Source organism: Pygocentrus nattereri, chromosome 8 (genome assembly GCF_015220715.1).
Source record: "Pygocentrus nattereri isolate fPygNat1 chromosome 8, fPygNat1.pri, whole genome shotgun sequence".
Taxonomy (NCBI): domain Eukaryota; kingdom Metazoa; phylum Chordata; class Actinopteri; order Characiformes; family Serrasalmidae; genus Pygocentrus; species Pygocentrus nattereri.
Genome location: NC_051218.1, coordinates 4,694,903 through 4,718,617, shown reverse-complemented (window position 1 = coordinate 4,718,617; position 23,715 = coordinate 4,694,903). Strand labels below are relative to the sequence as shown.

Below are 23,715 nucleotides of genomic sequence, written 5' to 3'. Positions count from 1 at the left end.
TCAGTCCTGTATAGTGGAGCCTGGAGGATGGAATATTTCCATTAGGTGACGTCGTGGATGCCGTACAGCAAATATTAGTTGGCTTATGCCACACAGGAACTAGCTAATGAGACTAGTAAAGATCTCTGCTTAGTGAAGGATGATCTCTACAGGACGTGGTGCTGGAAAATAGAAGGGTCTTAGACTTTCTGACCAAAAGGGAGTTGTATGTCAAATTCTCAATACTTTCTGCTACCTTCTATGCTCCAGATAATTACTGAAACATTGATAAATACAGTGCATGTGTAACGACCACTGTTCGGTCATCAACCAGTCGGACACAAGGGCTCGCTTTCCACTCTGTTTATTCTGAAACGGATTTTACAGTGTATTAATCCTCTCTTGCCTTAGACGGCTGCAGACATCGCAAGCGTCCATCTCAGAGCTCTCACTCGTCTGATGGAGCTCATAGCATTTCCTCCCAAAAGAGCACTCTTCACATTACAATAGCATACATGTGATCGTATAGTTTGTTCATATCATACAAATCCCAAAATGACAGAGAAAAGCGTTTTCTTTTTCCTCTTATGGCAAAACAAAGTGAGCTTACTGCAGAACAAATACAAAACTAACGCTGCTTAGCTAGCATCAGCGAATTGCACTGCACATTTCAGGAGGGAACAGACTGGGGAGCACATACCTGAAACGGATTTTACAGTGTATTAATCCTCTCTTGCCTTAGACGGCTGCAGACATCGCAAGCTGAACATATGAATATAAAGTAAGAAGGAATTAGAAGTTTTTATAATGGAACTTTGCTTCTGAGGGCGAATTTTAGCTGGCCATATAGCTAGCTACCGAGGCTCAGCTAGCTGAAGCACATGTCTGAGCAATAATTCAACAAAATAGCATTTCTAATCAAAACTACACTCTAAGATTGCCACATGCTCATATAATGTGTTAGAACAAAGTTTCAAAGTTTTTTTTTCTCTATATGAACTGAATTAAACTATATATCAATGAGGAACCACAGCAGTTACACACCGTCCATCTCAGAGCTCTCACTCGTCTGATGGAGGTACGGCAGCAGCAGAGGGACATGGTCTGCAGTGATGTCACAGCAAGAAAAGAATAGCTCCCTAAAAATATTTGTAAGGTTTTTTTCCTTTTTATATAAAAATATAAATAACTTTTTACAATTGTTCTTAACCCTTTTTACAAAGATGGAGTCATTTTGGTGAAACTCAATATTTTATCAACTGTTTAATTTCAACTCCGTTACACCTGCTCTTGTGGAATTATTCCAAACCCTGCTCCAGAAGGACCTCAGATCTTCAACTGGGTTAGTAACAACTTTGGAGATTTGTTTTCTGGGATCTTGCAGCTATTGCTCCAATACATATTTATTTTTGCCTCATTTCTCTGGTGCTCATTGACTAAACTACACTGGCGTAGTCATTCCTTATGAATATAACAGTTAATTTCCTCAGTTTCCTGTACATGGACTAAAGGGAAAGAGGCCCATCTTTAGGACATGCAGAAAGAGGGAAATGGTGGTCATATTGCTCTAAGAGGATAGGATAGATTAAGGTTGTGGAACACAACCCATCTGTGCAGTGAAACACCCACATGCATGCACACTTGGCCAGAGCGGTGGGCAGCCCTATCCACGGCACCTGGGGAGTAATTGGGGGTTAGGTGTCTCTCAAGGGCACTTCAGTCATGGACTGTCAGCCAAGGGGATCGAAGCGGCAACCTTCCGGTCACAGGTCTGGTTCCCTAACCTCCAGCCCAAGGAATCTATTGCTGTGTATTGTTTACTGCTATATGATGTTTACATACCCTTATACAATTGTGTGCCTGTGCTGTGAATGTTTAGAACATTTTTTTTATTTATCCCTACATAGTCATGTTGGTCACGCCCATCGTGTATGACCTGGGCCTGTCAGTCTGTTTTATGGGCTTGCTTTGTCTGGTAATGGAGCACAATTAATGAACTTCACTACTCCAGACATGTGACTGCTCCCTCTTTACCTTGAAAATAGCCAACCAGAACAGACACAGCTCTAGCCACCAGAATCTTTAATGCCCTGATCATTTATTAGTCCAGCTTTCCATAGGAGTTTAAATATGAATATACTCTTGTTTTTAGTTTTTCTACCAGGTTATAAGAATATGATCTAGCGCTATCAAGAGCCTCATGGTAATTTGCTAGAGACTATGCTATTCACACTGAGGGTTGAGGGTGCAGAGCTGTTCACTCCTCTAATCATACAGAAGCTCTGTATGAACTACAGCATGCAGAAATCACTGAGCTGCTGGAACCCTAAAGGTCATAGTTTCCACAGTGCTCTGCTCCTGTGGGGTGGACCGTCTTCCGTCTTCTTCAACTCGCTCGTAGGTGTGGTGACATTGAAAAACCCAGGTGGCTCAGTGCTCTGTTGCTGTGTAAGAGATGCCAGGACATCTTCCTCCATGCAGAATTTGCCTTCAGATGTTGTAACTTTGAAAGACATGAATAGCACAGTAGCTGCTGATTTTAGCTTTTTTCCTCATCTGCTGATTATTCAGCAGAAAATCTGATTTTAATACAGACAAATGTTTTACTATATAATAAAACGCAAACCCCACAAACACTGTATGGACGAAAGTACTGGGACACCTACTCATTACACCTACAGGAGATGAGCATGACCTCCCATTCTAAATCCATAGGTGGATGTTGGAGTTGGTCCGCCTTCAGAAGCTGTAACAGCTTCCACTCTTCTGGGGGGCTTTCAACAAGATTGTGTCTCATCCAGGGGAGCATTTGTGAGGTCAGACACTGACATTGGATGGAGAGGGCCTGGCTCACAATCTCTGTTCTAGTTTATCCCAAAGGTGTTGGATGGGGTTGAGACCAGAGCTCTGTGAGGGCCAGTCAAGTTCTTCCACACCAAACTCACCCAGCCATGACTTTATGGAGCTGCTTTGTGCACTGGGGCTCAGTCATGCTGGAACAGGAAAGGTTCTTCCCCAAACTGTCTCCATGAAGATGGAGCACACAATTGTCCAGAATGTCTTGGTCTGCTGAAGCATTAAGATTTCCCTTCACTGGAACCAAGGGGTCTTGGCCCTGAAAAACAACCCCATATCATTCCTCCTACGCCAAACTTTACAGTTGGCACAGTGAAGTATAGCAGGTAACATTCTCCTAGACTCGTCCTTCAGACTGACAGTGCGAATCATCACTCAACAGAATGTTTCCACTGCTCCAGAATCCAGTGGTGGCTGCTTTTACTCCACTTGATCTGACTCTTTGCATTGCTTCTGGTGATGTAAGACTTGTATGCAGCTGCTAAGCCATGGAAACCCATACCATGAAGCTCCTGGTGCATAGATTTGTGCTGATAATGTTAGAGAAGGTTTGGAAGTCCAGTTACCAAGTCAACAGAGCACTGGTGAATATATGCATTATGCATTTAAGAAATGCTTGTCAAGGCAATCTGCACTGAAGTTGGTCTTTCTATTGCCAAGGAAGAGCGCAGGAGAGCCGGTTTGCAGAAAAAGGTTTATTGGAAGAGCACTGTGTACATCTTCTACAAACCCATTATAAAAAAGAGCAGCTTTATTCTTTTATTTGTCATTCTTTTGTCCTTCTCCTCTCCCAGTGCCCTAGTTTCAGTCATAAAAGGCCAAGACAGTGTTCTTGTAGAATCATATCCTGACCTAAAACAGAGTAGAGCTGGTTTCTTGGGTGTTTGGATCCTGTTGTAAACACTTTTTAGTGTTGTACTCTGTATTCTGCATGTTCTGTCCCATCCATCCATCCATTATCTTCCGCTTCTCCTGGGATTCAGGTCACGGGGGCAGGATTCCTAAGCAATGAGGCCCAGACCTCCCTTTCCCCAGCCACTTCCACTAGCTCTCCAAGGGGGATTCCGAGGGCACTCCCAGGCCAGCTGGGCAATATAGTCACGCCAGCCTGTCCTGGGTCTTCCCCGGGTCTCCTCCCAGGTGGACTTGCCTGTGACACCTCCCAAGGGAGGCGTCCAGGAGGCATCCTAACCAGATGCCCGAACCACCTCAGCTGGCTCCTCTCGACGTGAAGAAGCAGCAGCTCTACTCCGAGTCCCCTCCCGGATGACCGAACTTCTCACCCTATCTCTAAGGGAGAGTCCAGACACCCTGCGGAGGAACTCATTTCGGCCGCTATATTCGCGATCTTATCCTTTCGGCCGTTACCCAAAGCTCATGACCATAGGTGAGGGTGGGAATGTAGATCAACCGGTAAATCGAGAGCCTTGCCTTATGGCTCAGCTCTTTCTTTACCACAACAGATGGGTAAAGAGCCCGCATCACTGCTGACCCAGCACCAATCCGCCTGTCAATCTCCGCTCCCTTGTACCATCACTCGTGAACAAGACCCCGAGATACTTGAACTCCTCCACTTGAGGCAAGAGCCTATCCCCGACCCAGAGAGGGCTCTCCACCCTTTTCCGCCTGAGAACCATGGTCTCAGATTTAGAGGTACTGATTCTCATCCTGGCCGCTTCACACTCGGCTGCAAACCGATCCAGCGAAAGCTGAAGTTCACGACCTGATGTCCCCAATAGGACCACATCATCGCAAACAGCAGCAATGTGACCCTGAGGTCACCAAACCGGACACCCTCCATCCCCTGACTGCGTCTAGAAATTCTATCCATAAAATTATGAATAGAATCGGTGACGGGGCAGCCCTGACGGAGTCCAAACTCTCACTGGGAACGAGTCTGACTTACCTGCGAACCAAACTCCAGCTTTGTTTGTACAGGCCCTGAATGGCTCGGACCAAGAGCCATGTACCCCGTACTCCCGAAGCACCTCCCACAGAATACCCTGGGGAACACAGTCGAATGCCTTCTCCAGATCCACAAAGCACATGTGGACTGGTTGGGCAAACTCCCATGAACTCTCCAGAATCCTGGAGAGGGTGAAGAGTTGGTCCAGTGTTCCACGATCAGGGCGGAACCCCCACTGCTCTTCCCCCCTGCATACACCTTACCAGGGAGGCTGAGGAGTGTGATTCCCCTGTAGTTGGAACACTCCCTCCGGTCCCCCTTTTTTTTAAAAAGAGGCACCACCACCCCAGTCTGCCAATCCAGTGACACCGCCCCTGCTGTCCACGCACTAACTACCTTAGTGACTTCAGCCTCAGTAATGGACAGGCCTGTTCCCATGTCCCCAGGACTCTGCCTCCTCACTGGAGAACGTGTCGGTGGGATTGAGAAGGTCCTCAAAGTATTTCTTCCACTGCCCAATGACGTCTTCAGTCATAGTCAGCAGCACACAATCACTATTACAGTGCTAGTGGAACACTGCTTTCCCCTTCTGAGTCGCCTGACGGTTTGCCAGAATCTTTTTGGAGCCGACTTGGTCACTTTCCAAGGCCTCACCAAACTCCTTCCATACACAGGTTTTTGCCTTGGCAATGACTGAAAGCCGCAGAATGCTTGGCCTGTCTATACCTGCAGCTGCCTCTGGTGTCCCACAGGCCAACCATGCCCGGTAGGACTCCTTCAGCTTGACGGCATCTCTCACCTGGGGTGTCCACCACCGGGATTGAGGATTACCGCCCCGACAGGCCACCACCTACCTTACGGCCACAGCTACATTCAGCTGCTTCAACTATGGAGGAACGGAACATGGCCCATCTCAGTCAATGTCCCTCACCTCCCCCGATATCTGGTCAAAGTTTCTGACGGAGGTGTGAGGTTGAAGATCAAGACAGGTTCTTCTGCCAGACTTTCCAGCAAACCCTCACTATACGTTGTGGCTTGCCTGGTCTGACCGGCATCTTCCCCCACACCTGATCCAACTCACCACTGGGTTGGTATCAGTTGGACCGCCTCCGCTCCTCTCTTTACCCGAGTGTCCTAAAACACATGGCCGCAAGTCCGATGACACGACTACAAAGTCAATCGTTGAACTGCAGCCTAGGGTGTCCTGTGCATGTGCACTTATGGACATCCTTGTGTTCAAACAATGGTGTTCGTAATGGACAAACTGTGGTTTGCACAGAAGTCCAAAAACTGAACACCACTCGGGTTCAGATCAGAGAGGCCATTCCTCCCAATCACACCCCTCCAGGTCTCACTGTCATTGCACACGTGAGCGTTAGTCCCCAGTACGACAACTCTCCAGGAGAAGCACTTCCAAGCACCCTTCCCAAGGACTCTAGGAAGGCTGGGTACTCTGAACTGCTGTTCGGTGCATAAGCACAGACAGCAGTCAGGACCCGTTCCCCAACCCGAAGGCGTAGGGAAGCTACCCTCTCGTCCACCGGAGAAAACCCCAACATACAGGCACCGAGTCGAGGGGGCTATGAGAGAGCCCACACCTGCCCACTGCCTCTCACCATGGGCAACTCCAGAAAAGAATAAAGTCCAGCCCCTCTCAAGCTGTGTGTTGAGGTGAGCCTGACTATATAAGAGACCCTTATTAGTCCCACAATGGGGAAATTTCAACTCTGCATTTAACCCATCCATGAAGTGAAACACCACATACACATTAGTGAGCACACACACTAGGGGGCAGTGAGCACACCCGGAGCAGTGGGCAGCCCAATCCGCAGCGCCCGGGGAGCAGTTGGGGGTTAGGCATCTTGCTCAAGGACACCTCAGTCATGTGCTGTCGGCTCTGGGGATCGAACCGGCGACCTTCCGGTCATGAGGCTGGATCCCTAACCTCCAGCCCACGACTGCCCCCTATATCTAGCCGGTATCTCTCAACCTCGTGCACCAACTCAGGCTCCTTCCCCCACCAGTGAGGTAACGTTCCAAGTTCCAAAAGCCAGTTTCAGCAACCAAGGATCAGAATGCCAAGGCCCACGCCTTTGGACACTGCCCCATCCACAAATCACCGAACCTCTACTACTGCCCCTCCCATTGGTGGTGGGTCGATGGGAGGGGGGACTCATGTAACCCAGCCAGGCACCATGAGTAAATGCCTGACCACCAGACGCTCGCTGGTGAGCCCCTCCCCCAGGCCTGGCTCCATGGTGGGGCCCCAGTAACCCAGTTCTGGGCAGGGTACACAAGTCCTGTTTTTGTCTTTTCATAGGGGTTATTATGGATCACACTTTGTCTGACCTGTCACCTAGGACCAGTTTACCATGGGAGACCCTACCAGGAGCGACACAATAACATTTTATAACATATTTAAAATTTAAAATTGGTCAATAGTCTCATCTACTGATATTCAGTTACAATTTATTTCTAATAATCATATAGATATAATAATCAATTCATATACATCTTTTTAAAGTTAGATACTCACATGTAGCCGGGCTCTCGCTAGAGAGGATGTGTTTTTAAAATTTTTATGATGTATTCTTCTGTAATTTGAAGATATTTAAAGTCGAAACAGCACTGATCAGGGCAAGGGCTAAAGGCTGCGGAAGAGAAGAGAATATGTTTAGTTCATGTTCATTACTGAAAAACCAACGCACCTTCATCGGCTCCACTACGGCCGCACCTGAACACAAAGCACATGATAAATACAGACTGTTCAGATGATGGTGCCCAAACATCAGCTACAACACATTTTACAACCTACTACAAACTAACGGCTAATAATGAAGACAATAGTCATAATAGGCTATTAATAGATCAAAATAAATAATTAGTTATTCTTAGTTAATACGTAATTGGATATTTTTATTATTTGTAGTATATTCTACAGATATATGCAGATTTTTGAACTCTCGTGTCGAACATGTGTTGCTCATGTTCTAGTTTTTCTAAAGAAAATACACTTCAGCACGTTTTAATAAACAATTAGTATTTATATGAAAAAACAATTATACATATGATCACACACACATATAAACATATTGCTGTAGTCAGAAGAAAACCTCTTCTCTCAAATGATCATTTTAAAAGAAAAGTAGGTTTTTGCCTTCTCCTCTAATGTAAGTCAAAGGAACCAGACTTTTTTTCCAAGGTCATTTTGGGCCATTCTTTGTGAAACTCACACTCAACATAAAGAGCAACAGGCAACTTTAAAACCTGTCAAACTGAAAAATGACAAAAATGGACATACGAGGTTTCCTTCTGACAGCAGCGATATGTTATGACGCATGATGGCATGGTATCAATTTTTAAAAACAGAAAAATGTCCAACTCACTGCAAGAATCCAATGATACGGTCATCAGCAGGACCAGCACCAAACACACACAGCTCATCTCCATCTTCTCTGCAGGCGTCTGAAGCTCTGAATTATGCCCTTATCTCGAGTCTCTGTTATAAAAATTCATGTAATTTTCTGTCCTTTATTTAAGGCTCTGCCCCCCTACGGCCTCTTCCGTTCACCACGTCTTCCTTTCAGAGCGCAGAGCAGAAGCTCTAGTATGAAGATCATTGATAGCAGCTCTGATGTATCTGATAAGCTCAGTGCACTAAACACCAGACAGTGGCTGAAAACCTGTGACGAGTTGACAGAAATGAGACACTTGTGGGTGTAAGGACAATGGCGGTTTAATAACTAACAGCAAACCAGAATCAAAAGGGCAGAGCAAAAGTCGTCATCGTTAAACAGGCCAAAGGATTCAAACACAGGTCAGTCAGGAGAGGCACAAGTACAAAAAGGATGAAGCAACAGGTCAGAAACGGGATAAACAAAGCAGGGGTCAAAAACACGGAACATGGGCAATCAGAATAACACCGCTCGGTAGGTTTCACTAAATTAAACTCACTGCTAAATAAGAATCTTTCAAATGAAATTAGATGCATATTTGAAAACATTTGTAGAAAATTACGCAAAATGCTTTTTAAACTAGTATTTGGATTGTGTTTCTGTAAAAACTGCAGTTCAAAAATATGAGTCTACAGAGTCTACAGAGACAATGTGACTCCTAACAATCACCTGGAAAAGCTGGTCGACCCCGAAACTGCCCCCCGTCAGATATGCCGCACTTAAAGCTTTCCTCTTTAAGAGAGAGGAGAAAATCAAGCTGCTTTAGATCTGAAAACATCCACAGGTGTTTGTCCATCCGTCCACTGGGAGAAGATGACTCGCCTCAGAAAGAAGATAAAAACTAAAGAATAAGAGCAAAAATCTACTGTGTTCAGCCTCAAACTGCAGCTAAAGTGCATCAGATTACACAGATGGGCTTTCATCACCATGAAAACACACGCGTCATCTAAACCGCTTATCCTCCTGGGTCGCCGTGTGGTGCTGGAGCCTATCCCAGCTGTCATTGGGCAGAAGGCAGGATATACCCTGGATAGGTCTCCAGTCCATCACAGGGTAGACAGACTGACGTACACATTCACACCAAGGGGCAGTTTAGCAGGTCCAGTTGACCTGACTGCATGTCTTTGGACTGTGGGAGGAAACCAGAGAACCTGAAGGAAACATGGGGAGAACAACAAACTCCCACAGAAATGATGCCATGAAAACAGAATAACGACACGCTTAATGTCTACGTTCATCATAAATCATGATTCTTGGTCAAAAGCATACTGAGATCCATGTGCAGAAATCCAAAGCGTTTATTTACTATTGTATGTACTGATCTGTCATTATGAACAATGAGTGTCTGTACAGAGTGAAATGTTAAACAGGCAGATTATGTGGTCAGCACAGCTCTGATATGCACTAAGAAAAATGTGCTCTTATGTTCTCATTTGATTTGGACCACACAGGGTTCAATAGAAGTCAACTGAGAGCCACAATTTATGCCAGTCTGGTTTAGCTGTTTGGTGAATACAAGGACAGTGTTCACAAGTCAAAGCAGACTGAACTACAGAAAAAATTAGTTAGTGTATCACAGTCAAAGCATTTTGACTGGATTAGAGAGCTGCAGCTCCTCTCACTGGACATGTTTCATCATGACTAGACTTAAACTTCACTTCTGATTGATTAGATTAAGAGACCCTTATTAGTCCCACAACAGGGAAATTTTCACCTCCACGAAGAAGTGAAACACCACATACACTCAAGTAAGCACACACACACACTAGAGGGCAGTGAGCACACTTGCCCGGAGTGGTGGGCAGCTCAATCCGCAGAGCCCGGGAGGAGTTGGGGGTCTTGCTCAAGGACACCTCAGTCATGTGCTGTTGGCTCTGGGGATCAAACCGGCAACCTTCCGGTCACAAGGCTGGTTCCTCACTCATGCTCCTGTAAGCTCCTGGTTAGCTATCTGACATCATATCTGCACTAGAGAGGTTCGTGGTCCTGGCATTGCGTAAAAAACTATTTGTAATTATGACATTTGGCAGACTTAGTTTGATCATTTTACACAGGTAGGCGAAGGTGGTGTTGGGAGTCTTGCCCAAGGACTCTTATTGGTACAGTGGCGGCTGCTGACCCAAGTGGGGATTAAACCCCAGTCTACAGTGTAGAAGGTAGGTGTTACCCACTACACTAACCAACCACTCACTAGTATTAGGTCCCATGTTGGCTCACTAATCGACTTCTTTTTCTGTAAGATCAAGAAGTCTATGGTCTATGGTCAAATTGAAATGAGCATATCAGATTTCGGTCAATGAGAGGCTTATTCAGCTTTCTAAAGAACTAGTACATAATCTTGATGCACTGAGGGGCTCTGATCGGAGTTATCAGTTGTCAAAGCATTTACTAAATCAGCAGTGTATCACCATAAAAACATTAATGAGATCAGAGACTTTCTGACTGAAGCTGGAGAGCTTGAGAAACTCACCCAGGCCTTTTTTTCTAGCAGGATTGATCACCGTAATGGTCTCCTAACTGGACTCCCAAAAAAGACAAACAGCTTCAGCTGATGCAGAAGTCTCCAGAGTCTCACTAGGAGTAAAAGAAGGAACACCCCTACCTCCCAGTCTTAAATCCTTAAACTAGCTACTGGTCTGTTACAGAATAGAGTGTAAAGATCCATTACAGGTCCATAAATGGATCTTTTAAAAGAGAGATAATAAGTGAACTTAAAGGATAATTCCACAAAAGTTTCAACTTTTCTGCATAATTCAGTGTCTGGCATGTAAACAGAGTGGTTTGGTGTGAAATAGTTTATTTGTAGAGACTCTTTACAGTGGTGGTGATGGGAACCAAGAGTTCCCTAAGAGCAAAGGGAGGCCCAGCTCAGTATTAGTTTAGTGTTCCTAATAAAGTGCTCCATGGTTGGCTGTAAATATGGCCCATATGTGGGCCAATACAGCTCATCCCTGCAACTACAGGTCCTCATCATGATCTTGCCATCTCATTCAAGAACTCTCTAATTGTTCCATCTGCAGAGGCAAGAAGTTTTATTGTGACTCAGGAGCGATAACTGGCCATCCAGACTCACATCGCGAACCTGACTCGGTCATGCAGGTTCCTCCTGTACAACATCCGTAGGATCCGACCCCTTTCTTACGCGAGAGGCCGCCCAGGTGCTGGTGCAGTCTCTGGTCATCTCAAGGCTTGACTACTGCAACTTGCTCTTGGGTGGTCTTCCCATGCCAGGCCATCAAGCCTCGTTTTGATTCGGCAGATTGCGGCAGCATGGCTCGTGTTCAACCTCCCCAAGTTCAGCCACGTCACCCCACTGCTGCGCTCCCTTCACTGGCTTCCTGTAGCTGCATGAATCAGATTTAAAACCCTAATGCTGGCCTACACAGCCAAAAATAGACCAGTCCCTTCCTGCTTGATGGCAATGGTGAAATCTCGAACTGTACCACAAGCTTTGAGTACAGCTCGACTTGACCCGCCATCCTTCAAGGTGCATGGAAGACAAGCGTGACAATGTTCTCTGTGCTGGAGCCCAGGTGGGGGAACGAACTCCCACTGGCTGTCCGGACAGCAGAGTCTCTCACTGTCTTCAACGCAGACTGAAGACCGTCTCTTAATTCAGTGCTGATTTAAGTGCTGATTGTCATGTATTGTACCTTCTCTAGCTAGACAATCATTCTTGTAAGTGTCCCTGGATAAGAGCGTCTGCTAAATGCTGTAAAAGTGGTGTTTTGGTGTTGGTGCTCATATGTAAGCATTTTAGAAGCCTAGTCCTTAACCTTATGACCCCTAGGTTAGACACACACAGCTTTACACTCACCATTGCACTCATGTTTCACTGAAACCTTTCTAAAACAGCTTCTTTCATGTGTTAGACGCTTATATTGTAACTACATTTTACATACAAGCACATTGTCCCTCCACTCAGGTGACCAGTTTGCCCTCTTGTGGACAGTGGCTGCTACTGCACTCCTGTCCCAGCGCAATGTCTGTTAGATGTTAATGATGAAGAGGATAATAATGTTCCTCTGATAACTAATGGAAATGGGCATCATCATCATCGATTTGTGTCTGCTGAGGTCAGAACAGGTTTGCTTTCAAACGCCACTGCTGTTTTTCATTCACACTCATTTGGTTATGGTTATGTCACTCATTCTTCCATGAGGGGATGCTGAAATAAAGAGCAGGGGCGGATGTGGCCACCTACGCCAAAAGTAGTCAAAAGGGTATTCCACAGATTTTTCTAACATTTTCTACATATGTAAATCACTGAGGTGTAAACAGTGTTTCCGACTGGTTTTGTTATAGAGGAACCTGCCAATTCAGGCTTTCTTTACAGTGGTAAATGAGTCAGTGGTGATAGGAACCAGGGGACTTTAAGGGGATTTAACACAAATATAGCCATTTTATTTACTATGTGAGTGTTTCACTTTAATGGGGTCATAGATACATCTGAGATCCGCTCCATGTAACACGTTTCTGTACAGCTCCAGCTGGTCTGACTACACTGTAATAAACCCTTGCTGGATCATATGTATTCAGATAATATTGTCCCTATAATACAGTGTTAATAAGCCGGTGGCCTGAGTGTCAAAATGTACTCAATGATAAATGATGACTGATGTGGATGGTTGTGTTGACAGTAATGTAGATACTTATGTGACGGCTCAATTTGCCCTATTTCAGTTGCAGAACGCCACCAACCGAAGGGCAGTTTTGTTTTTGGGTTTTTTTTTTTTCCTTTGTTTGTGGAGTGATGAAATTGATCTCCCCCTACTCCCCCATGACCCTCACTGCTGTGGGCAGGGCTTCTTCTCCAGGTTCTTCTCATGTGAAAGGTGCCAGTTATGACCTACAACCTACCTTGTACAGACATTGGCCGTTTATCAGAAACACCATATTTTGTAAGTATCTGCACTAAAAAATGTGACTTCTTAAATTTACTTGATTCAAACATTTAAATCAAATAAATGCAGTGCAGCAGTTTTTCAGTGCAGTTACTGACAGTAGCCCATGTGTTGCTATACACACCCTACACGCCGTAGTGTGGTACGAGTGTATCGAGCGCAGCAGTGTTACTGTTATCGATAAAGCTGCATACAAGTTTGCAGAGGATCTGATCCTGGATCAGTCTGTGTGACTGCCTTTAAATCAGTATAAGGAGCTGAAGTCCATCCTGCTCTTTGAAAGCTCAATGTCCAAATACAGGAATGCTGCACTTTAGTAACTCGCCATGTCCTACATGTGGACAATTAAGCTCCTTTTGTTTCTATGAGGCTCACTAATAGGATCTAAGGCTAGACTATAACAGGCCAGAGAGAACACACTGAGCAACACATACAAAACCACTAACCTCAGCTCTTCACCTGCGTTTGAGAAAATAAATCATCAGCATGGTTTTCTACACATCTGTGACCTTCGTAAGTAAAAGTGTCATACCTGAAAACACACACACTCGTCCGCGATGCGAGTTCAAACACTCGTTCTTCTGATTCTCCTGATGCTCACACAGTTTCTGCTCTGAACTCGTAAGCTGTGAAGAAGCTATCAGTAACACAGGACTCGAGTCAGCTTATCACTAATTCTTATCTAAACTTCTTCCTCTACCATTTCCAAACCTCTCCCTAAACATTCCCTAACCGTACTGTAGCATTTCCCTAACTCTTCTCTATTCCAGTGTTTCTCAACCTGGTCCTCAGACAGGCCACATTTTCCTTCATCCCTAAGTGTTGCAAGCTTGGTTGGAGCAAAAACCCTTCCCTGGTTGGGAAACACTGGTCTAACCAAAACTGTTTTTTAAACATTCCCAGACCCAAGACCTCTCCTTTCCCCAAACATTCCCAACCTCTCTTTAGCCACTTCCAAACTTTCCCCTAACTATATCCAGAACTTTAACAATTCATGAACCTCTCACCTTCTTCGTAACACTACAGCCCAAAACCATTTCACTGTGTTGATTTTTCTTCGTTATTATTGTCTGTTCTGTCTACCTAACTGTACATTATTACTATTAAAGATGAAACGGTTATGCTACACACAACATTGTGCATCATCCTTATCTCAGATCTACACATGGCTTCTGTGGTTCTGCTGATGTGTGTGCTCACCGTAATCAGCGGCTGCAGCGCTGCTGTCTTACTCGTAATAATGAGACGATGGAAACGGTTCACTTGCATCATTTTATTCTGTTATTTGGATCCACAGCAGTAAAAAGCATCGATAGTATAATTCACAATATGGTGAATATAGGAGCAAATCAACTTTTCATGCACTTTAGATGTTGCATTTGGGTTACATAGAAGCTGCAGTGCTGGAATATAGTCTTCAAATGGTCAATTCCTTTATGTCATGCTTGCAGAACTTGTTCTTGACCGTAGTAACACTGAAAAACACAGATAACAGTCAGTCGCAGCTATAGTGATTTAGAACTGACCTCATTTAGTTTAAAGTCAAGACAATCTTATCTGCCGAACTTCTTCTGAAGGTAGGTACTCACATGTAGCCTGGCTGTGGGCAGTCAGAACTTGTTTTTTCCACTTTTATGATTCGTTTGGGGGGAATTTTAATATCGCTGAAGGTGAAACAGCACTCATCAGGATGGCCATCACCATGAGCTGAGAAGGAAGGTCAGAAAACTGAGTTTGTTTTTAGTTACTGAAATGAAACCTGCTTTCATCAACTCAGCAGAACCTGAAGGTCCTGTCAAATAGAAACTATTCAGGGTGAAATGACCCACATTGTCTGCACACTCTGATTACTAATAATACTTATTGAAGTGAATACAACTCAATCACGACTACAACCAAATAATAATACAGTGAGTCAAAAGTCACAGGACAGGTATTATTTATTATTTTTAATTTTATTATCCACTTTTATCTCTGGGGTCATCTCAAATTGTGTATGCTGAGAAAATCCACAACAAACGCCACCTTCAGCCCGCACGGCGGAGGCTTGTGACAGCATAAAAATAAAATAAAATAAAATAAATCTGCGTCCTGTGAGTCTGGACTCGGCCTGTAGATGATTTTGTACTTGTTACTATTGATAATGATCAGTAGAATAGTTACTGTTATTCCAATACATATCAGGTTCTGTTCCTGCGTCTGCCTGTAAGAAGAAGAAAGTGTCTTAATGTTGTAAACTCACGTTCACTGTCTGAGGAGAACGGTCATCAGCAGGACCAGCCCCAGGACCAAGCACACACAGCGCATCTTCATCTCCATCTTCTCCGCAAGTTCCTCTCCTCTCTCTGGGGGTATCTCGAGTTTGATCTGGTGATGCTCACACACTTATTAAATTCGCTTTAAATCTAGATGTGTATTTAAGGGTAGGTGGCTCTGCTCTGCCCCCACCCCCCTGCCGCCACTGCCTGTCCATCCTCCGCCCCATTCACCCACTTCCTCTTAGAGCAGAGTTGAAACAGTAGTGTGAAGATGACCCATGACAAGTCATCTGATGTGTGAAATGCAGTGATCAGTTACTAGAAATCGGAGAACCAGTCTATTCTTCTAAAAAAAATGAATTGATTAATGCATTGTTCTCTAAAGTCAGGAAATTAAACCATATTATTCAGCTAATGAACCCCATCAAAACTAATTCCAAGCATGGGCCTTAAGAGCTTTCTTTAAACCACTAACTTTACCCAGAGAGAGAAAGAAAAACTAACCATTCTAAAACTTTACAGTCGGCCTTCAGTAGCTTATAACATCGCTAAACAGGAAGACAACAGAAATGCTGAATCGATTCATTTGCAGTGTACTGTTGCTTTGGTTGCTACCTCAGTGACTGCTAAGCTCATATCTGCCAATACGTCATAGTGTGTTTCATCCTGCATTGCATGTATTCTTAGTTCTGTATTTGTATTTGTGGTAAGTCTATTTTATTGCAGTGCTTTGTACTTGTGTTTCTGTGAACACCTTCAGTGTTTTGTGCTTCTGATCATTTTAATAGACGTCAGCGTCACTAATTAATGACGTTCTATTAAAAGACTGGTTTACCAAGAGAGACGCTGGAGGACTTTCACCTGAAATGAGTTCATGAAGCCAGTCTGGTTATAAAAATGATAACAGGACATCAGAGCCAGAATTACTCTTTTAGTACTTTTACTTTATACTTAAGTACATTTGAAGGTAAATACTTTAGTACTTTTACTCAAGTGGAGGTCTAAAGGGAGGAACTTCTACTTTTACTGGAGGAAGATTTTACCTTGGGTGTCTTTACTTTAACACAAAGCACAAAACACTGAAGGTAAACAGTTTCCATCAGGGAGAACCGAGTGGCTCTGAAATCACTTTTTACACACAAGCAAAGTTTCAGTTTCAGATTTATTTACAACTTAGTTCCAAGTTTAAGTTGAATAAAAACTGGCTTTAAACTCAGGATCACAGATGAGCTCCTTTACTGTGTTGATCTGTAGGCGTCTGTTCATAACAAAAACCAGCCCAAACTAATTTACTATAAAATGAAATGGTGTTTGACGCGGCTTTTTTCTGAATTTCTACAGTCCCGACCAGTGGCGCAAAAAGGGGGTATGCGGTGCATATGGGCGCTGCACTACAGGGGCGCCAAAATGATGCCGGAAAATTATTTCTAGTCTGTATTTTCTGTAAGAGCTGTTTGTTCAAGTCTGATAATACACATCAAAAAACAGCACAGCACTAATCAGGCGCCCATCCACTCCGTCCCCACCCTCCTGTCATTTGCTCCCAAACACAGGCGCTTGAGAACGCGCCCCATTGGGAACGGAAGAGGGAGAGAGAAAAAGATGTTGTAGGGATGAAGAAAAGCTTCTCAAAGTGGTTGAAAGACAGCAGGTTGGTCAGTTTATACGCTTTATTCACCTACGTCACCTTTGTCTACCCAAACGAGACTGTAGGGTACGAAAGTAGCGCTGGACCACTGGGTTCTAGCAAAGCTGCCTCACTGCTGCGTTCCCAAATGCACTTATTCAAAAATAAACGAATCTAATAGAGGTCAAACCTTCCATAGTTTCCCCAAAGATCCCGAACTTCACCGGGAATAGATTCACACAATCAGAAGAGGTCGCCTGTTCAGTTTAAGATGTATGTTACTGTGCTAGCTAAGGCTAGCCATATTACCCAGCCAGCCAGATGAATGATAGCAGTGAGGCAGCAAGCTAACGTTAAAGCTAAACTTGGTTCTCCATCTACGACCTGATTAACCCTGAACTGGTTATTTTCTCGGTTTAACTTCAAAACGAGTGACATTAGTCAAGCCACAGCTCTTTATAGTAGCCTGTTTAGCTAGCTAACCTAGCTAGTCAACACTCTAGCTAATATGCTAACCGTGGCGGCCTGGTCTAAAGCTCAGCTCGCTGGTGGCACTAAATCATCTTAAACTCTTAGTTTCTAGCCACATTCAGACACATTCAGCCTGTAACTGCTTTAGTTGAGTTTTCCTTTACATTTTTATTTATTTTGTCCTTTCATTTATTAAATTTTCTGTTTTACCTTTTTATTTATTTTATTTCATTTATTTCTTCCTTTTATTTATTCTGTCTTGTTTTACTGTTTATTTTATTTCCATAATTTACTTTTTTATATAAACTTGGTGTTTTAACCCTCTTTCTTTGTGCTTATATTTTATTATTCTAATTATTAATCTCTATTTTATTGCATTACATTTTAGCCTGTCCACTTATCAGTTTATTCTGAATTATTTTATTTCTTCTTAATTAAATCCTCATTGCTTGTTTTTTGCTCTTACCATTTAATTTGTATTCTGTTTATAAAGTTCCTTATTTTAGCTTGCCTGCTTAAATATTTGATTTTAATTTTAACTTTTTTCAGTCACTTTAAGTTAAGGGGCGGGGTTTTGGGGGGGGGGGGGCGCCGATAATATGTTTGCATCCACCTCAGAAAGTATGTAGTTGCACCCCTGGTCACGACTGCATATGTGGACATATTTCTATATTGTGCTCTATTTACACAAAGTTAGGTTAGTTCATCATTTATGTTGAACAGACTCTCCCAAAGTTTTACGCTCCCAAAGTTTTAGGCCTTTCTGTCAACGTTGGTGCTTCTTGGTCATTAAATGATAAAATGAACTACCACTCAATAAATTGTGGTTCACCAAAGGATGAGAGTTTGGTGTGGAATACTTTGCAGTCAGAGTCATGACTTGTATCAGTTCTGCTTTTTGGGATAACAGGAAAGGCCTTTTTATTTATGTAAGCAATTCTAACTGTCAAAACATGGTTCGCTCTCTAAATGCTACTTCAGAGACTTCTGTTATCCAATCAGTTATTAGGACAGGCTTAGGACTGTACTGGGGTGTCATGGAGTATACAACCCCACTCCCACTGATCTGAGAGTGACATCACTGACACCAAGGAGTCTGTCCTGGGCTTGTGATCGAGACACTTTGAATAAAAATTCATTTGAGCAAAAGACGCTACTCTCTTATATAATATCCATGTAACGCTATGACCGTTTAAATGATTCGTTTAAAATGTTTGCAATGCTTTATTTTATTTGAATTCATACAGTAGCATAAAAATGAGCATTAATAATACAGAAAAAGAAGCAAGATCAGCATATTTTTGCTGTCGGAACAAAACCTTGTATCTCAATTTTTGTCGTTTTCTAGTTTTTTACATAATTTGAAAATGTATTTTGTCCTTTATGTTGTGTCAAACTTTCATGATGAATGGACCAAAAGAAACTGCCTAAAATTGCTTAGAAATATGTCTGGTTCCATTGACCAGCATTCAAAGTAAAGTAGGTTTTTTCCTTCTCCTGTAAAGTTCCCACTTTGGAGATACGAGGTTTTGTTCCAACAGTAGCGATATACTGTATAGTGTATATTGCATAGAGGATAGACTGAATACTGAAATAATAATACTGAAAAAGCAAAGTGCTGATCAATAAATCATGCGATGATTAGAGGTTTGTTAAAAGCTTTTAGCTGCTCTGTTTGCTGCGTCTGGGCTGTGTTGAAGCTGCAGATCTGGAGTCTAGATTTACTGCAGGATTATTTCCTCCTCGCAGAAACGGCCCCTCTGCGTTTTAATCTGGAAAAAAATGCAAATCAACTTTAAAATGGAAACAAATGTGTTTATCTGACATAATCAAACATTTTTTATTTCTTTTTTAATTTTTCTCTCAGAACAAAATCTTTGTATCTTTGTTTATTTTAACATAATTTGAAAACAGCGGCAGTTGTTGTGACAAAATGACTTAAATTACTGAGAGATCCAGTTTAATACAGCGATCCATCTGATGAGGTCACAGATGATGTCGTATTCCAGATTATTAAGAGCTGGTCAGTAATCTGTGCTGGTGTACGTGTTTAAAGTATCCCTCCCAACCCTGAACACAGTGAGCTGCTGCTGCACAGGGTTAGAACTGACCTCATTCTTCTTACAGTCATTAGAGTCTCATCTGCTGATGTTCAATAACACAGTAAAACAGTAACCCGCATATATAAATATCCTCTAAAGTTAGATACTCACATATAGGCTGACTTTGGGCACTTTTGAACTTTTATGATATTTTTTGGTGAAATTTTAAAACAGACAAAGTCAAAACAGCACAGAACAGGATGGCTAGTGGTTCGAACTGATGATGAGGAGAACCAAACATTCTTAGTTTTATAAGGGTTCAGCTGGCCTCGCCTGTGGCCAGCAGAGGGCGATGACGGCAGGGTGTCCAGCCTGCACCGCCAGCTGCCAGCAGAGGACGACGGCAACACGGGGTCATAACTTCAGGGAACTCCAATTCCCAGAAGCCCCCGGGCTGATTAGGCCCAACTTGACACACCTGCAGACTCCTCTACTTAAGGCTGTGGCAAACAGAGGCATTTGTCACACCTTTGTAGAGGGGTGACTGGTATGGTACTTAGTGTAAGAAAAGAAAAGAAAAGAAAAGAAAAGAAAAGAAAAGAAAAGAAAAGAAAAGAGTGGGCTGAGAAAAGAAAGTGGCCCAAAACTAAAGAAAAGCAGGCTAGAGGCAGCTACTGGGAAGTCCACCTTCCCTTCTTTTTAATGGGGGAGGTGTGTTTTTGTTTTCAGTCTCTTACTTCATCTTTCTAGTTCAGCCTTTGTTTGAGAACGCTGGTTTCAGGATTTTATTTATTTATTTCTCCCCCATTTGTCATTCCCTCCATCTCCATTTTCATTTCTTTGGGGTGCCTTAGCCATTGGCACATGGGTAACTGCCAGTCAGTACGCGGTGGTTCGGCTTGGCTCCAGGTCACCTCAATCACAGCCTTCCAAACATGCACTCCATTGCTGTAGTGAATTTATTTGGTTCTCTTCACTGGTTTTTCAGTTCTGCAGTCGGGTCCACCTCCCCGCTGTCCCGTAACAAGTTTTTAATAACTCTAAAAGCCAATATTCCTTCATCAGCTCCACTACAGCTACACCTGAACACAAAGCACATGTTAAACATGGCCTGTTCAGGGTTAAATGACTCTGTATATAAACAATCAAAATCCAATACAACTAACTTTACTACTGCTATTAATTGCTAGATCCTAATGTCGGTGCATACTGATCAATGCACAATCCTGGGTTCATGACTAGGCCTTAGGGCCAGTGTCACACAGAGGCCTCAGCTCATTTTAACTCTGACGTTATCCAATCAGCAATTTCCTAACACTTATCTGTTTAGGCTCTGTGTATCTGGATGTCAAATGTCCTTGGGGGTTCTTGTCCACCTATAACTATTTCATCCAATCCCCTCTCTGTTGTCTTGTCGCATGATCATGCAAGGCTTGTGTGTGTGTGTGTGTGTGTGTGTGTGTGTGTGTGTAATCTCTGCTATTCTGATTAATAAATGGGGAAAGCCTTCTGAGTACAGACCTAGTCTCTGGTCATTTGAGTTTCCCCAGCTGGCTGGACTCTCAGAAGGACGAAGGGGGCTTCTGGCTAAGTTCACAGCTTTGGTATTAAGGTCAAACCATGGAACCTAAAACAAACAGGTCTTACATTAATTATAATAATAGTATTGATCACAACAATAATAATCTGGAGATAATGATCTGGTTACTAGCAGGACTGGTAGAAGTAATTTTTTTGATAGAATTATTGGTAGTTTATTTATTTATTTATTTTTACATATAACATACAGAAGCTTTTAAGACCCCCAGCCAAATATTCATGTCCTAAGTGAAAAGTTCTCATCCTCTGCAGAGAACAAACCTCTTTATTTACGTTTATTAAATGTCCTGTCACAGCAGTTCACTTTTTACTAGCACGTCATTTGACCAGAGTACGCAAACTTTTCCTCAAGACTGTAACACAGTATCTGTTTTAAAAGCTACAAAACATGTTAATGTTTACTCACACTGAGCATCTGAGGAGACGGTCATCAGCAAGACCAGCACCAAACACCCACAGCACATCTCCATCGCTCTGTCTATTAAGGAGGTGATGTGTCAAGGGGGGTCTTTAAGGAAAACACAAGCTTTAGAAGGCAGTATTAAGGTTTTTGTATATTCAGTTCCAAAAGTTCTGCTCAAAATACTTGGTGTGAGACTTTCTGTCTACAAGGCCAACTTGCTGCGTTTGATCCAGAGGTTCTGAGGCAGATTTTGGATGTAGACAAAATCCAAACGAAGCTCTGCATCAAGGCTGTATTTTCAGAGAATCATGTGAATGAAGACAAATGAGGCCTCGGTTGCTGCCCCAACACGTGGCTGCCTCAGTTTGTGTATGGAGGGTCTGGAAACCCCACCACCCTGTTCCATAGGGAGGTGGAACCACGGGCTGTATTTAAGAGTCTGTGGGTGGAGCAGACTTGCTGGTTGGAGCGCTCGAGTGCTGGAGCTGCGAAAGTTTGCTGAACAATGGATCCTGCTGGAAAGAGGAAGTCTTCTCCTGTTTCGGGGCATTTTTTGTGTGTGTGTGTGTGTGTGTGTGTGTGTGTGTGTGTGTGTGTGTGTGTGTGTGTGTGTGTGTGTGTGATCAGCTGCATATAAATATATACATTTTCGGGGGGGGGGGGGGGGGTATATGCTATAGACAAAAGTATTGGGACAAGCCTCCTAATTGAGTTCCAGTGTTTTAGCTACACCTATTGCTAACATAGGAGCAGGGGGCTGGGGTTGTTTTTCAGGGGTTGGTGTAGAAATCTTAATGCTTCAGCAGACCAAGACATTCTGAACAATTGTTCACTTCCATCTTTGTGGGAACAGTTGGGGAAGAACATTTACTGTTCCAGCACAAATGAGCCATTGCCCAAAGAGGCTCCGTAAAGGCTCAGCAGGGTGAGAACTTGACTGGCCCTCACCTCAGCCCTGACCTCAACCCTATACAGCACCTTTGGGATGGAAATTCTGAGCCAGGCCCTCTTGCCCAACATCCATATCTTCTGGATGAATGGACAAATTCCTACAGACTCTCTCCGAAATCTTGTAGAAAGCTTCCCAGAAGAGTGGAAGCTGTTACAGCTGCAAAGGGGGACCAACTCCATATTAATGAATGGGATGTCAAAGCTCCTGTAGGTGTACTGTATGTACATATAGTGTACATAAGTCTTGAAGTGCACACATGCTTCAACAGTTTTTATAGCTGTTTGTTTTAGAGGACTGGACCAATACAATATTCAATCTCTTCCAAAGACCATAAATGTTTGAGCTTTGATTTTCCAAAAGACCAAATAATAAATTTTCATAGTAAACAATACTTTTCAACAATGTTATGAACAAAGGCACTGAAGTTTGGGCAGAATTTTCTCACGTACTGACAATGCAGTAAATAACTGTCTCTGGGCAGTTGCTACAAAAAACCCAGCTGTTTCAGTATTTAAATTTTATTAAATCTTTAGCTGGATAGATTTTGACTTCACATCACACTTAAGTATTGATTAGTTAGCCAGATCTTCTGTTGCAATGTCTCCAAGAAAATGATTTCAATATAAAATAACAGGAGGTAGTGTTTTGTACCGGAGGTTTTAAGATGCATTATTTTTACAAAACTGAAAGTAAAGGCAGTTTTACTTATAGAAGAATCTCTTGTGCTTGCTGTTCCAGAAGGAGCTTGAGTCCAACAATAACTCCAATTTATTTTTATAAGCCTTTACTTTCTTTCTCAGTAATTTTAATGCTTACGTTATCATACTCAGAATAAATGCATGTCATTAAATCACAATACAATGATTTGACAAAGTTAACCAAGGAAGCAGCTAGTTGAAGTTCATCAGAGACTCCCATCCATAGTCGGCTGTGGAGGATGAGGGGTTATGAGCTCATTTGTGTGCTGGATCATGCCTACATATTCCTAACCGGACCCATGAGGATATGTCTATTAAAGTCTTGCAACATTTAGAAAACATCTTATGCAACCTTTATTTTATCCAGCAGGTTCTTTCACAGCTAAGCACTGTTGTTCTTTGTATTAGGTTTTAAAGGCAATAGTGGTCTCCAAGCATGAGGGAGCCATAGACAAAGCAAAGGGCCAAGATAAAGGTGGTGACAACTGCCTTAAGGCCAATTCAGGCCCTGCAGTCTCGCTCCCCTACCAAACCCCACCAAGCAGGCTTTTATAGGAAATGCAGT

General features: G+C 43.1%; 1 protein-coding gene and 2 long non-coding RNA genes across 3 annotated transcripts; all 3 read right to left on the bottom strand.

The window, feature by feature from the left end:
- Positions 1–318: 318 nt before the first annotated feature.
- On the bottom strand, positions 319–1,183 carry LOC119263805. Its single transcript, XR_005130534.1, has 3 exons — positions 1,024–1,183; positions 680–741; positions 319–348 (listed from the first exon to the last, which is right to left on the bottom strand). It is a non-coding gene; the product is annotated as an uncharacterized LOC119263805 (long non-coding RNA).
- A 1,210-nt stretch (positions 1,184–2,393) lies between these two features.
- On the bottom strand, positions 2,394–8,204 carry LOC119263807. Its single transcript, XR_005130536.1, has 3 exons — positions 8,128–8,204; positions 7,278–7,392; positions 2,394–2,482 (listed from the first exon to the last, which is right to left on the bottom strand). It is a non-coding gene; the product is annotated as an uncharacterized LOC119263807 (long non-coding RNA).
- Positions 8,205–14,353: 6,149 nt separating this feature from the next.
- LOC119263804 (C-C motif chemokine 14-like) lies at positions 14,354–21,582 on the bottom strand. Its single transcript, XM_037540299.1, has 4 exons — positions 21,513–21,582; positions 15,343–15,351; positions 14,690–14,807; positions 14,354–14,575 (listed from the first exon to the last, which is right to left on the bottom strand). The coding sequence occupies exons 1-4, from the start codon at positions 21,565–21,567 to the stop codon at positions 14,518–14,520; spliced, it is 240 nt and encodes a 79-aa protein (XP_037396196.1). The 5' UTR covers positions 21,568–21,582; the 3' UTR covers positions 14,354–14,517.
- Positions 21,583–23,715: the final 2,133 nt, after the last annotated feature.